Genomic DNA, 16,096 nt, shown 5'->3' with positions numbered 1-16,096 from the left:
GGGCATCAAGGGTTATGGGGAAAAGACGGGGAATGGGGTTGAGAGAGATAGTAAATCAGCCATGATGGGCTGAGTGGTCTAATTCTACTCCTATGTTTTATACTCGTGTCCTTCGTTAGTAAATTTACTTTAAATTTTGAACGTTGAGCATTAGGTATTCTTCATCTCTGTGTGCACTTAACATAGCTTTCCTGACCCCAACAAACAGTGCTCGGTTAAATGTTATTATTATTACACCTGGCAACATCAGTGATATGCCTTTGCATCTTGCAGAGTTGCCACAGTTGTGTAATCCACAAGCTTACATTTGTAGCTAGCACACAGAAATAACATGTGCATTTGTTTGCAGAATGATTGTTCTTTCTATACTTGTCAGACTTATTATCAAAAGCAAGGAACAATTACCTCCTGTGGAATTTAAATTTCCTTCTGTAGGTCCAAGGTGTTTCTTTACCCTTGGCTTGAAGTTTTTTTTTCTTTTTCCCCAGGAGATTTATGTAGCACACTCACACTCCATCCTATAACTTTCTGCTGCATAACAAATCTCATCGTTTTCTCTGAGGGCAGCTTAGTTTCTCAAAGCAATCATTCTTGCACCCTTGAGATTTCAGTGCCAACACAAGTCTCTGCGTGTTGCTTCCAGCATAATTACATGAAGCTCACAACCTTCAGTGAGGCTTCGCATTACTGTTCTGTATTGATCAGCTTCTGACCTCCTCCTGTTAAGTTTCTACCTCATGAAGGAGGTTGGCAATGCTGAGAAATTTTCTATATCACAGGTATTATTTTGAATTTAGCCTCGTTTTTGGCGCAGTTAGTTCAAGTGGAATAACTGTCAAGCCTTTCTACTCGTATCGAGGGGTTCTATTCCGACTTGTTCTGTTGCTTACTCCAGCTGCATAGCCAGCAGCTTAAACAGTTCTTCCAGCTGAAGCGACAACTCATTCCCAGTTCTTCAAACTCTCTGCACTGCATTCATCACTTACAATGTGTTTCCACTCTACTGTAGGAACCAAAGGCAGTTTGGATGGCCATACATTGAACGCCTCCATTCGGGCAGCAAGGCTGATCGAGATCACATGCCAATTCCGCTCCAACCCTCTCTCATTCTGACCTCAGCCTTCGGCCTTCCACTGTTGCAAATGTGCCTGATGTGGGATTGAGTAACAGCACCTCATCTTTCGACTAGACACTTGCAGCTCTTGTGACTCAAGAGGGATGCATAAACTAGAATCCTGTTCCGGGACTACAGTTCAGCATTCAACACCATAATTCCCTCCAAACTTGACAGGAAGCTCAGAGATCTTGGACAGCACCCGGCCTTGTGCGACTGGATGCTAGACTCCCTATCGATCGCCTCTGCCTCTCTGACCCTCAACACAGGTGCCCCCCAGGGTTGTGTCCTGAGTCCCCTCCTCTACTCCCTTTACACCCACGACTGTTCTGCCACAAACAGCTCCAATCTACTGATCAAGTTTGCAGATGACACAACATTGATAAATCTTATTTCTAGTGGTGATGAACAGCCTATAGAGTTGACACCCTGACACAGTGACCTCAAGATAACAACCTCCCCCTCAATGTCCAAAAAACAAAAGAGCTGGTTGTGGATTACAGGAGGAATGGAGACAGGCTTGCCCCAATCAACATCAATGGGTCTGCAGTTGAGAAGGTGAGTAGTTCCATGCTCCTCAGTATGCACATCACTGAAGATCTCACCTGGACTGTACACATCGACTGTGTAGCCAAAAGAGCACAAAAGCATCTCTTCTACCACTGGCGACTGAAGAAGTTTGGCATGAGCCCCCAAAACCTCAAGACCTTCTACGGGGGCACCATTGAGAGCATCCTGACTGTCTGTATCACCGCCTGGTATGGGAACTGCACCAACCTTGATCGCTGGGCACTGAAGAGAGTGGTACAGACAGCCCAGTGCATCTGTGGATGTGAACTTCCCTCCATTGAGGACGTTTACAGCAGCAGGTGAATAAAGAAGGCCTGGAAGATCATCGGGGACACCAGTCACCCCAACCATAAACTGCTTCAGCTGCTTCCATCTGGAAAACGGTACCACAGCATTAAAGCCAGGACCAACAGGCTACGGGACAGCTTCTTTCTACAAGTCATTAGACTTCTAAATTCATATGTCTGTACATTGCGACAGAGTCATAACATAAAGATTTTTACTCCCTCATGTTGTGAGACGGATGCAAGATTTAAATAAATTCAAATTCAAATAATGAACCCAATAGTTCCAAGTAATTTAATTTCTTTTCTCTACTGTCTCTCATTGCTGAAGCTTACTACAATGATCAGCTGTCATCAATATTCCCTCCCTTTGCTCCATCGCTTCTCCTCTCTGCGTTAATACATTAGTTTTCTCCTTCTTTCTGGTTCCGACGTACATAGACAATAGAACACTGCAGCACAGTACAGGACCTTCAGCTTACAATATTGTGCTGACCTTCTAACCTACTCTAATATCAATCTAATTCTTCCCTCCACAGAGCCCTCCTTTCTTCCATCATCCATGTACTTATCTAAGAGTTTCTTAAATGTCCCTAATGTATCCACCTCTACCGCCATCCCTGGCAGGTTGATCCCCCACCCCCCACTCTCTCACTGCCTTCCAATCACCTTGAAATTATGCCCTCGTACTATCCACAAATGCGAAAAACTCTCTGGTTGTCCACTTGATCTGTGCCTTTTATTATCTTATCTATCAGATCATCTCTCATCCTCCTTTGCTGCAGAGAGAAAAGCCCAGTTCCTTCATAAGACATGCTGTCTAAATCAGGCAGCATCCTGGTAAATCTCCTCTGCAAAGAGATAGGGTTATTGAAACATTAATTATTTCTCACTCAACAAATGCTGCCTGAGTGTTGAGAGCTCCTGCTTTTGTATGGAATATCTTACACTCTTCCATCATTTTGAGAGACTGCAGTACTGGTAGAGCAGTTCCTGAAGCCACCACATATATAGATAACATCTTTAATAACTGTCAACTAACATGACCACCTCTGAGAAATTCACCAAGACACTGCGGGAACTGCTTCAAACAGCACATTCACTTGCATTTACCATCTATTGATTCCTCTTTAATTAAAAGCCTAGTCGAGATTTGTTGCAAAAGACAAATTGACTTACACCTGAATTAAAATAAATTAACTGTATTAAGCTGAGATGACAAGTCCTTGCACGTAACCACAAGACATTCTGCAGATGCTTGAGCGACACACACAAAATGCTGGAGGAACTCAGTATTTCGGGCAGTGTCTATGAAGGGGAATAAACAGTTGACAGTTTGGGTTGAGACCCTGCATCACTATTTTGCCCGCTGCTTTGCTATGTTACTTCACACACAAAATTTCCCAAGAACTCTCTGGATCAGCTTAAATAAATAAACCTATTCAAATGCTCTCTTTGACTATTGCAACAGCATTTCTGAGGTCAGCTCATCGAGCCGACAGTCTCTGATACTGTGCACTGAAATGCAAGTACTGAAAATCCTCTCTTTTCCACTTCTCACTCGGTCATCCAGCTGAAATTTTATCTCTGTTTCTCTCCTCGCAGATTTTACCTGGACAGCTGAGTGTCTCCAGCATTTTTCTGTTTTCATTTCACATTTCGAGTATGCTTTTTTATTACTTACGTAGAAATCCGTATCCTGCAGCATACAGTATATGGCAATTGTTTCACACTATAAGCAACTGCAAATCTGCTGTAAATATTCTGCATGGTGAGGCAACGTTTATGGAGTGAGAAGCTTAGCTAACATTAAAGTTGCTGAATATACAACAGTGCTTTCAGCGCTTGCTTTTACTATTTGCCGTTCTTCTATTTTCCGTATTTTGATAAGCCTGATTCATAAAAGTTCAGCAGAGAAGCTATCACGTAGCTCGACAACTACCTACTCTACACTACACTGAGATTCAATTTATAGAATGATAGAACACTATAGAACAGAAACAGGCCCTTCGGCCCATTTAGTCTGTGCAAAACTATTAACCTGCCCAGTCCTGTTATTGAAACCAGTTCTGCATCTACCACTTCCATTGGCAGCTCATTCCACACTCTCACCAGTCTCTAAGTGAAGAAGATCCCCTCATGTTCCCCTTAAATATTTCACCTTTCACCCTTAACACATTATCTCCAGTTTTAGCCTCATCCAATCTCAGTGGAAAAAGCCTACCTGCATTTACCCTAGCTATTGTATACCTCCACCAAATCTCCCCTCATTTTCCTATGCTCCTGGGAGTACCTGTGAAGTCCTAACCTATTCAACCTTTCCTTATAACTTATTCCCTCAAGTTCTGGCAACATCCTCATGAATTTTCTCTGTACTCTTTCAATCTTATTGATATCATTCCTGTAGGTAGGTGGTCAGAACTGCACACCATACTCCGAAGTAGGCCTTACCAACGTCTCATACAACTTTGACATAACATCCCAACTCCAATACTCAGTATTTTGATTTATGAACAACAATGTGCCCAAAAGCTCTCTTTACACTCTATCTACCCATGATGCCACTTTCAAGTACTCCCAGATCCCTCTGTTCTATTTTGCTCCTCAGTGCTTTAAACATTCATGATGTAAGTCCCACCCTGGTGTGTCCTCCCAAAGAGCAACACCTCACACTTAGAACAAGGAGCAGTGCAGCAGAGGAATAGGTCATTTGGCTTACTATGTTATGCTGAACCAGCGAAAAAGCAAATCTAAAATACCTAGTACTAATCCTACCTACCTACACAATGTCCATATCCTTCCATCTTCTTTACATCCAAGTGCCTAACCAAACGTCTTTTAAAAGCTCTAATGTATTTGCCTCTATCACCATACCAGGTAGCACATTCCAGGCATCCACCACTCTCTGAGTAGAAAATTTACCCCTCACATCCCCCTTGAACCTACCCCCTCTCACCTTCAGCAAATGCCCTCTGGTATTAGACATTTCAATCCTGGGAAACAGATACATCCTGTCTACTCTATCTGTGCCTCTCATAATCATATAAACCTCCAGCAGATCTCCCCTCAGCCTCCGGTGCTCCAGAGAAAGCAAGACATTTATCTAGCCTCTCATGTGCATGTGCTCTAAACCAGACAGCATCCTGCACCCCCTCCAAAGCCTCAACATCCTTTCTATAGTGGGGGGACCAGAAATGTATTCTTTCTGGTTCCGACGTACATGGACAATAGAACACTGCAGCACAGTACAGGACCTTCAGCCTACAATATTGTGCTGACCTTCTAACCTACTCTAATATCAATCTAATTCTTCCTTCCACAGAGCCCTCCTTTCTTCCATCATCCATGTACTTATCTAAGAGTTTCTCAAATGTCCCTAATGTATCCACCTCTACCGCCATCCCTGGCAGGTTGATCCCCCACCCCCCACTCTCTCACTGCCTTCCAATCACCTTGAAATTATGCCCTCGTACTATCCACAAATGCGAAAAACTCTCTGGTTGTCCACTTGATCTGTGCCTTTTATTATCTTATCTATCAAGTCATCTCTCATCCTCCTTTGCTGCAGAGAGAAAAGCCCAATTCCTTCATAAGACATGCTGTCTAAATCAGGCAGCATCCTGGTAAATCTCCTCTGTACACTTTCATCCTCGAATAGAAGCCTAACTACTTCATCAGTGTACTCTGTATTTGGTACATTTACTACTCGTGTTTCATACTGTTCTCCCTGTGGTTTGATTAACAACAGAGATCCTCAGGATAGCATAGAAGTGTCTTTGCTGTATTCTGTATAACTTGTTTCTGTTTTGTTTTCCCATCCCTTTGTACCTCCAATTTTGAATTTTCTCCCTGTATAGAAAATAGCCTCTATTCCTTCCACCAAAGTGCATGACCATACATTTCCCTACACTAGGTTCCTTCTGCCACTTTTTTGCCCATTCTCCCAATCTGTCTGTCCTTCTGCAGACTCTCTGCTTCCTCAGTTCTATCTGCGCCTCCACCTATCTTCGTATTGTTTGCAGACTTATCCACAAAGCCATCAATTCCATCATCCAATCCATTGACATGTCATGTGAAAAGAAGGCCCTTTCGTTTCCCCTCTTTGCCACCTGCCAGTCAGCCAATCTTCTATCCACAATAGTATGTTTCCTGTAACAGCACAGGCTCTAATCTTGTTAAGCACCTTCTGAAAACTCACATAAGCAACATCTACTGACTCTCCTTTGTCTAGCCGTCCTGTTATTTCCTTAAAGAATTCCACCAGATTTTTCATGCAAGATTTCCCTTTAAGAATACCATGCTGACTTTGGCCACGTTTATCATGTATGCCAGTGACGATAAACTTGAACAGCAGGGGGACTGGATGTGAACAGTGATTATGGAGATCAGAATGCATCTATATACCTGATGCAACACAGCATGTCGCAGACACCGGCGTAGTGAGACATGTGTGCAGATTGGGTTGGTGGAGCGGGTGCTACAGGGAGATGCATCAGTCATGAATGGGCTGGGGAGCAGGGAGGGGCAGGAATGGGTAAAGTGAGGACTAATAACTGGGGTGTTTTCATGACAAGGCTGGCGTGGGTATGTTGATGCTGTTGGGCCTACTTTACTGAATTCAGAATGTAGCAACAGACAGACAGACTTTATCGATCCCGAGGGAAATTGGGTTTCGTTACAGCCGCACCAACCAAGAATGGTGTAGAAAAATAACACCTTCAAGCTTTTATAGGAGCCTCTCCAAAGCCAAGGACAGGTGACCTCTGTTCAGAACATCACATGCATTTCTCGACCCAGGCTGCTGGATTTGTGAGGCAGCAGCTCTTCCAGGTGTGTCACTGTATCCCCAATTTTAATGGCTCTATCCTTGGACGTCATGCCTTCCACTGGAAATTCCTCATTCAATTTCTTTGGCTCTTCAACTCTCTTTCTTCCTCGACTCATAGAATTATGGAACACTACAGCACAGAAGAAGGTTCTTGGGCCCATCTAGTCCATGCCAATAATCTGCCTAGTCCCATCGATCTGCACTCGGACCATACCTTTCCACACTTCTCCCATCTATGTACTTATCCAAACTTATCTTAAATTTTGAAATCAAACCTGTATCCACCACTTCCACTGTCAGCTCTTATCACACTCTCACCATCCTCTGAGTGAAGAAATTCCTACTCAGATTCCACTTAAACATTTCACATTTCACCCATAGCCCATGACCTCTAGTTCTAGAAACTTGCAACCTCACTGGACAAAGCCTACTTGTGTTTACCCTATCTATACCTTTCATAATTTTGAATACATAGATCAAATCCCCTCATTCTCCCACGCTCCAGGGAATGGGTGCCATGGTAGCATAGCAGTTAGAGTGACACTATCACAGCTCAGGGCCTTCTGGAGTTCAGAGTTCATATCCGGTGCTGTTCTGTAAGGAGTCTCTCTCTGTACACCCTCCTCGTGGAATGTATGGGTTTTCTCCCACAGTCCAAAAGGTACTGGGAGGGTTAACTGGTACGTTGTCCTGTGATTAGGTTAGGGTTAATCGGGGCTGTGGGGTTGCTGGGGTGGCATGGCTCAAAGGGTCAGAAGGGCCTTCTCCACGTTGTATCGCTAAATAAATATAAATTAAATAAAGTGCTAACCTATTCAACCTTTCCCATAACGCAGATCTTCAAATCCTGTCAACATCCTTGTACACTTTACTCTTTTATTCTTATTGATTACTTTCCTCTAGGTTGTTGTTCACAACTGCACACATTTACTCCAAATTAGGCCTCAGCAACGTCTTATACAACATAACATCCCATCTTCTGTACTCAATACTCAAGGCTTTTTCCAAAAAACCCATTTCTGATAAAGCCTTTGGTCATTTAATTTATCCCTCAGTCAAGTTTTGCTGTGAGGTGACTTGGAATATTTTACATTGATAAAGCTGCCACGTGAATGAGAGTTATACAGAAATGGTTCACAATGATGTTGCTGGGACAAGAGGGTTTTACTTATAAGGAGAGACTGGGTTGGCTCAGACTCTTTCCCTCGAGTGAAGGAGGTTGAGGGATGACCTTATAAAGGTTTATAAGATCACAAGGGGCATGGATTAGTCACAGTCTTTTCTATTATTTTTATTGAGATACAGCATGGAATAAACCCTTCGATCCCCAGCAATCCACTGATTTAACGCTAGCCATAATTTTACTATGGCCATTTAACCTAACCAACCTACCAACCAGTAGGTATTTGGACTGTGGAGGAAAACCACGCGGTCAGGGGGAGAACGTACAAACAGGCAGTTGCGGGAATTGAACCTGGGTCATCTGTACTGCTAACCACTACACTACTGTGCCGCCCCACAGTGCAGAGTCCAAAACCAGAGGGCAGAGGTTTAGGATGAGGAGGGAAAGATCTAAAGGGAAACTTTCACACAAAGGGTGGAGGGTATATGGAATGAATTACCTTAGAAAGTAGTAGAAAAAGGTAAAGTTACAATATTTAAAAGACAGTTGGACAAATGCAGGGATCACCATGGTTAAGTGGTGCTATCATAGCTTGTGGCATTCAGAGTTCAATTCTAGTGCCATCTGTAAGGAGTTATAAGTTCTCCCCATGAACCACATGGGCAGCCTCTGACGAAGGTTCTCAGCCCAAAACGTCGACAGTGCTTCTCCTTATAGATGCTGCCTGGCCTGCTGCGTTCCACCAGCATTTTGTGTGTGTTGTTTGTATTGAACCTGTTTTAGATGTTGGGACCACTCTCCTGAATCCTCCCGGTCAGCAGGGGGCGGTATTGAACCTGTTTTAGATGTTGGGACCACTCTCCTGAATCCTCCCATCCTCCCGGTCAACAGAGGGCGGTATTGAAGCTGTTCTGAGTCCTGACGAAGGGTCTCGGCCCGAAACGTCGACAGTGCTTCTCCCTATAGATGCTGCCTGGCCTGCTGTGTTCCACCAGCATTTTGTGTGTGTTGTTTGAATTTCCAGCATCTGCAGATTTCCTCGTGTTTCCTCTGGGTGCTCCAGTTTCCTCCCACAGTCCAAAGACTTACCGGTTAGTAGGTTGATTGGTCATTGTCAATTGTCCTGTGATTGGGTGAGTGTTAAATGAGTAGATTTCTGGGTGATGCAGCTCATTGGGCTGTAAGGATCTGCTCCATGCTGTAACTCTCTATTTATTGAGAAGGGCGTGGCCAAATGCAGACAAATAGCACTATCACAGATCAGAGTGGTCTAGTTATTCCAAAGGGTCTGTTTCCAAGCGGTATAACTCCATGATCCCATAACTCTGGATGTCATCACCTCATCGCCATCTATGTTTGTAGGATCAACACCGAATACAAGAACAAATACAGATAGAGCTCAAGCGATAAAGATTTTGGCTGTTACTGTGCAGATTTATGACCAACATGGAGGCACAAGAGCTTAAGCTGGTGGAATGTGGGCTGAATTAATAAAACCATTCTGTTTTAGTTACAGCTGGAGTAAGTCTCCACTCAATTGGAACTCTGAACACATTTTTATCTCCTCACATGGTGGTCTTGGAGGATGTTCAGTGGAGAGCAATAAGGATTGCCAGATTAATGAGGTGTAAGGATTTTGGATAAATTTATGTTACACTAGCAGAAATCTTTGGATAACCTGCTAGACATCTACAAAATAGTTAAAGAACTGGATAGATTCACGGCTGAGATATTTTTCCAGTTTAATAGTTTAAGAGGTACTAGATAACATGAAACACTAAAACTGATGGTATAGATTTTGTTAAAGCTTGGAATGATCAGCTTTATTTTGTCACCTGTACATCAAAACCTCGAAACATACAATGAAGTGCATCGTTTGCATCAAATCACATCAGTGAGAATTGTGCCGAGCAGCCCACCAAGCTTCTGGTACCATTAGCATGCCTGCAGCTCGCTAATCCTAACTGTAACTCTTTGGAATGTGGTTGGAAACCGGAACACGCGGAGAAAACCCATTCTGTCACAGGGAGAACGTACTAACACCTTACAGACAGTGGTGGGAATCGAACCCTAATCTTACAGCTGGCATTGTAAAGCATCGTGCAGCCCTATACAATGTTCAACGAAGAAGGTTATCTAAGATTACAATGCGATCTTAACCAACTAGGCCAGTGAGCTAAGGAATGACTGGTGAATTTACTTCAGATAAGGGTGAAATGTTGCATTTTGGTAACAGCACAACCAGCACTAGCATGCTTGCCTTCCCCAGCCAGGATATTTTCAGTACAGGTCTTGAGATGTTATGTAACAGTTTAAACACAAAAAATTTAAGATTAGCTAATTTTTTTCACATCAAAACATACAGTGTCAATTCAAATCAGCGATAATTCTGCTAAGCAACCCATAAGTGTCACTGTGTTTCCAGTGTCAACATAGCATGCCCATAACACACTAACCCTTGAATGTGGGAGGAAACCAGGGCACCCGGAGGAAATCTACGTGACCATGGGAGAACAAACAAACTCCTTACAGACAGCGGTGGGAATCGAACCCTGATCATAGCTGGTGCAGTAAAGTGATTGCATTAACTGCTATGCCATGATGCAGATGTACAAGACATTGGTAAGCTAACAATAGATAATACACACTGTCCTTGTTGCTGTGCTGTATGTAGGAAACCAGAAAGGGTGCAGAGCGAATTTAAGTGGAATTTACTGGGCCCAGTGGTTATGAGTGAGGAGAGGCTAAGTAGGCTAGGAATTTTTTCCCTGAAGGGATCTTATGGAGGTTTATAATATCATGAGGGAAATAATCACAGTCCTTTCCTCAGGGAAGTACAAAACCAAAGGACATAGGATTAGGTGAGAGGGGAAAGATTTAAAAGGGACCTGAGGGTCAACTTCAGCGCACAAAGGATGGTGAATAGAACGAGCTGCCAGAGGAAATGGTAGAGGTGGATACAATTGTACCACCTGAACAGGTTCATGAACAGAAAACGTTTAAAGCAGGCATTCCCAGCCTGGGGTCCACAGACCCCTCGGTTAATGGTAGGGAGGTATGGCATAAAAAAAGGTTAGGAACCCCTAGCTTAGAGGGATATGTGTCAAATGCTGGCAAATGGGACCAGTTCAGCTGGGCAACTTGATTGACGAGAGTGAACTGGGCTGAAGGGCCTGTGTTCACAATATATTGCACTATGGTTATATGAGGTTAATCTATGTACATCTGAAAGCAGACGGGTTCATTTTTACCAGAGTGTAATTAAACTCTGGAATGCATCAATGCTGTTTTGATGTGTTGACTCCTTTTAAGGGGAAGCCGGTCCAGTTCCTAATGTAAATGAGTTTCCTCAGCCACTTTCCTCATATCAGATTCCTTTCACTGGGTTTCAATAAGTCAAGTAGCTACATCATCATAATGTGAACTTATTAAAACTCAAATATAAGCTTTTGACCTTTAGTCCTAACAAAAGAGCAAACAGAATTGCCCCATATTACCTACTGGGGTCTATGTAGCCAGGGCATCAAAGGGTATGGGAAGAAGGCAGGGGAGTGGGGATGACTGGAAGAAATGGATCAGCCTGTGATTGAATGGTGGAGCAGACTCAATGGGCCAAATGGCCTACTTATGCTCTATATCTTATGGTCTTATGTACCTCCTGACATTGCTCTAAGTTCAGCAGAGGTGAGGGAGATATGTTCTCTGCAGAAGTAAGTGGCCTCAGCTGGATCTACAGTAGAAGAATAAAACCGGACAGATCTCACTGACGATCCGTGAATGCTGACTGTGGGTAAATGTGGGTGGCCAATGATGAGATCTAGATCAAGTTCACCAGTAATCTTCCTTGTCTGATAGCCTACCTATTGCCCACACCCATGTGTACTCAATCAGTGTTTGAAATCCAGTCAGCCTTATAGGATCATGGAGTTCGGAGCATGGAAACTGCCATCTTTCACTGCCCAGATGAAAAGGGAAAGAGCGGAAGGTTCTCCGTTAGCATTGGTCAAGAATATCCCCACATTCAACATTGCTGAAGACAAGAAAATAACTATTAGACCATTACCTCACTGTTGTTTGTGATGATTGTGCCTATACCTGACAACAGTTCAGAAATTCTGAGGATAGAAATGTGCTTCATTTCATGCTAGTTCTTCAGGCTGCAACATGACAAATGAGCAATAACCTTGAAAGGGACAATAATGAAGAACTACAGTACAATGTAACAAGAGTCAGGCATTCCAGACAGTACAGGATGGAATTGGAGAAGATAGATTGTAAGATGACCTGTTCTTAGTCACTTTTCAGCTTCCATGAATAACGTTCAGATACTGCACATTCCCTACCTGTGGACACAGGGTCTCGATGCGCTGTCCTGCCATTTGAATAATATTGATTCCTTCTTTGTTGGTTGACATTGAACAAGCAAGGTTAGCCACCTGCAAAATCAGAAGAGGGAAGTCACCCAGCCAATCTCACAAAATAGCTATTGACATAAATATTTAACATATTACATATTTTAAGGGTTTAACTAATTAGAAATCTACTGAAATAGTAATATGTCTATGTAAATCAGTCTATCCCAAGCTTGCTAAAACATAATGCAACATTTATATTATATACTATTCACATTCAGAATGATCCAAGGGAGCCTCAGGGTTACTGGGCCATTTTTAGTCTGACCTGACTAAACTATTAAAGCAAGATACAAGTGTTCTCCTTGCAACCAGAGGTAACCTTGAAGAGAGAGATATTTTAACTCCTGGCTAAAGAGAGAAGTTTACCATGTCTAACCTTCCTGATGGCAATATTCTCCACATGTCACCACTTTCCTGACAGGTGAATAATCTCCCTAACTGATCATTGATCTCTGTATTGATAGCGACCCAGGAGCGGTCCATCTCTCAAGCCCTGGGAACCTTGAAGCAAAACTGTGCTGAAGTAAAGCTAGTTTGAAAAGCTGCTTGGATCCGCACTCATAGATCAAGTCAGCTTTAATGTTCAGCGGTATGTGAACTCGAACCTCTCATCTTCAATCCACATATTCCCTTCATTCCCTCATTCTTTCTAATTCCCTCTCTGTGTTTTTCACACTTCCTCGGACTGTTCATAAATTTTCACTGCTGCAAACTTTCTGAATCCAATATATCACAGTTTGGTTATGGCATTTTGTCGGTAATTCAGAAGATGTGAATTTCAATTACACCACGGCAGTCTGAGAATTCTGTTTGAACAAAAATCTACAAACACAATGCAGCGATTAATAAAAGTGACAATGATGGCATTAGAATCCAATAATGTTTAGGGAAAGAAAATATGTCTCCTCTGACCTAAGTAGCAATCAAGGTCCATGGTCAAGGATCAACATTGTTCACCATATACAATTACATGTATTGGGAATTTGCTATGGTGTTTTGGTGTGACGTGCAGCAAAAAGCAACATTCAAGAATTATAAAGAATAAAGAATTATATAAAATATAAAGTTGAAGTTAAAATACAAACATGGAATAAATACATCAATACCAGCATATGCCTACAAAGTAAACAGCATTATAAGAAGTGGTTTAAAGTGTTTACAGTGCAGTGATGAATGTAATTGATAACTAACTGCTCACTGGAATGACCCTGGCTATTTGATACACATCCTGAGAAGGAATTTTTAAAAAGTATTCAGCATCATGTGTGCTGCACATACGAATTGCTAAGGCCCTGCTTCTACTCCTTCCTTCATTTTTCCACAGTACGTGGGTGTGACGAATCAGGCTGGCATTTAGTCCCAATCTCTGGAGAAGCTGATCCACGCAGTCTGGGTGGTGAAGATGCCGCCACAGCGCTGGAACGTAGGGAAATCTGAGATTCCGACTGAGCAGCGACGACTGAGTTATTTCCTGCCATGGTAGCATTTGGTGGCCGAGTCATTGGGTATACTTAGAGCAGAGGTTGATAGTAAGGGTATCAAAGGTTATGGAGAGAAGGGAGGACAATGGGGTTGAGAGGGTTAATATATCAACCTTGATGGAATGGAGGAACAGACTTGAAGGGCTGAATGGCCTAATTCTGCTCCAATAGCTGATGTTCTTGAGGTGGTTGCTGCTCTCATGCACCAACTGACAGTGCAGGCTACAGATCAATTGTAGCAATGCATTTGGTGGGTGTTAGGTGGTACAGGCGGAGTATGTCTTTAGTTGAAGGAATGAATGATTAGGGTTTGGAGGGGTGCAAAAAAACAGGTCATCATGTAAACACAAGAGAATCTGCAGATGCTGGAGACCAGAGTTACACACATATTGCTGAAGGAACTCAGCAGGTCAGGCAGCATAAACAAACGATGTTTTGGGCTGAAACTTCATCAGGACTGGGAAGAGGGTTGTTGGGGGGGGGGAGGTGGGAGGAAAGGACAGCAGATAACCCCTCTTACCCTTCTCCTCATCTGTCTATCGCCTCCCCATAGTGCCCCTCCTTCTTCCCTTTCTGCCATGGTCCACTGTCATCTCCGATTCAATCCCCTCTTCAGCCCATTACTTTTCCCACTCATATCCTCCCAGCTTCTCACTTCATCCCACCCCCCACTCACACATCCATCTCCGCCCTCACCTGGCTTCACCTATCACCTGCCAGCTTCCTTTCCCTGCCCCCTTCTTATTCTGGCTTCTTCCTTTCCAGTCTGGATGAAGGGTTTTGGCCCAAAATGTTCATTCCCCTCCATAGATGCTGCCTGAGCCTCCAAGGTGCTCCAGCATTCTGTGTGTTACTTGGGCCATTACACTGTGGATGACCTTTGGGAACCTGGTTACCCGGAGCTGCAAGAAAGCAGCATTAACTGCTACACCACTGTGTCACCTATTTTATGAGCTAATTCTGTATTTCTACAGACAGAAAATATGAACTACTAAATGGTGGCAGTGAGCAGGGTGTTGGGGTAGGAAGGGGCTGGGTGGGCTTCTACTAGTGGTTTTGTGCAGGGTCGGTTCTAGTGGCATTCAATCATGGTGCTCAGGGGCAACAGCTGGTAGCTGGGGGTTGATGGTGAAGGGAAGTGGGATTAACAGTCTGATTAATGTGGAGTTTCTGCTGTTTGGTAGCTCAAAGGGTTCAAGAGACACCATACTGAATCTTCCTGCTCGACAAGTGATGCCATAGGTTTCAACCCTGCCTGTTTGTCCTGGCTATTGCAATTACTTAGGCTTCTCCGTGGATTGTCACCTTGTCGTGGTGGAGAAGCTTGTGTGGTCCTGAGATCCTGAGAGCGATGCCGTCTGGAGCTATGGTCCTGGTAGGGTCACCCATGGTGGTAAGGTCGAGGGTGACAAAGAACAATCCAACCAAGACCTCAACAGTGGAACAGGCGGATGAAGTTACTTCGAACTCAACGGCTGTGAAGGCGGATGAAGGCTGCAACAAATCCATCAGCTCCAATCGTCGTGGTTTCCGTGCCATTGGAATCAGTTGGTTGATTTGTGAAGTATCGTGTGCTTCTTGGAGTGCAACATCAAGTACACGTTAAACAAATACACGCACAGGCATCTTCGCTCTGTGATAGATCAACGGGACAAAGACCATCATCCTTGACCCTCGACCTTGGGTGATAGCCATGACGACGAATTACTGAGGAGTGGGCTCAGCAAAAGTGAACCCAGTACGAAGGTAAAACATGAGCTTAAATTAGAATAACTTAAGGTTAAGTCAAGCAGCTTCATTATATTTTTTAAATGATTAATCCTCTTCCTATGAGTGGATTAGCTGTCTAATCCCCATCTCAGTAAGGTGGGTTTCATAATAGAATTTATGAAAGTAAAAGTAGACAAAAATAAAGCCTGACAAACAATGTGCAAAAGAAGACAAGTACTGAGAACAGGATCTGTAGAGTCCATGAAAGTGAGGCCGTAGGTTTTGGAATCAGTTCAGAGTTGAGGTGAGTGAAGTTATCCAGGAAGGTTCAGGAGCCTGATGGTTGTAGGTTAGGAACTGTTCCTGAACCTGGTGGTGTGGGTCCTAAGGTTTCTGCATCTCCTTCCCAATGGTAATAGTGCGAAGAGTGCATGACCTGGATGGTGCTGGTTTTTGATGATGGATGCTACTTTGTTGTGGCTGTTCTCATTTTAAATGTGTTCAATGGTAGGGTGGTCTAAACTGTCTCCACTCCTTTCCAGTCCTGACGAAGGGTCTTGGCCCGAAACGT

At 43.5% G+C, this 16,096-nt stretch overlaps 1 protein-coding gene across 6 annotated transcripts in view; it reads right to left on the bottom strand.

Annotated features, from left to right (window-relative positions):
* The window catches only part of LOC140715275 (catenin alpha-3-like), a 1,577,100-nt gene that overhangs the window by 480,846 nt on the left and 1,080,158 nt on the right, over positions 1-16,096 (bottom strand). For all 6 annotated transcript variants that reach the window (XM_073027216.1, XM_073027218.1, XM_073027219.1 and 3 more), the window contains one exon: positions 12,263-12,355. In XM_073027216.1, coding sequence (XP_072883317.1) covers positions 12,263-12,355 — 93 coding nt within the window. The remainder of the gene's footprint in view (positions 1-12,262; positions 12,356-16,096) is intronic.

The sequence above is a fragment of the Hemitrygon akajei genome, chromosome 23, assembly GCF_048418815.1.
Source record: "Hemitrygon akajei chromosome 23, sHemAka1.3, whole genome shotgun sequence".
NCBI classification, from domain to species: Eukaryota; Metazoa; Chordata; class Chondrichthyes; order Myliobatiformes; family Dasyatidae; genus Hemitrygon; species Hemitrygon akajei.
The sequence above is the reverse complement of the archived record's forward strand: the minus strand, read 5'-3'. Positions and strand labels throughout refer to the sequence as shown.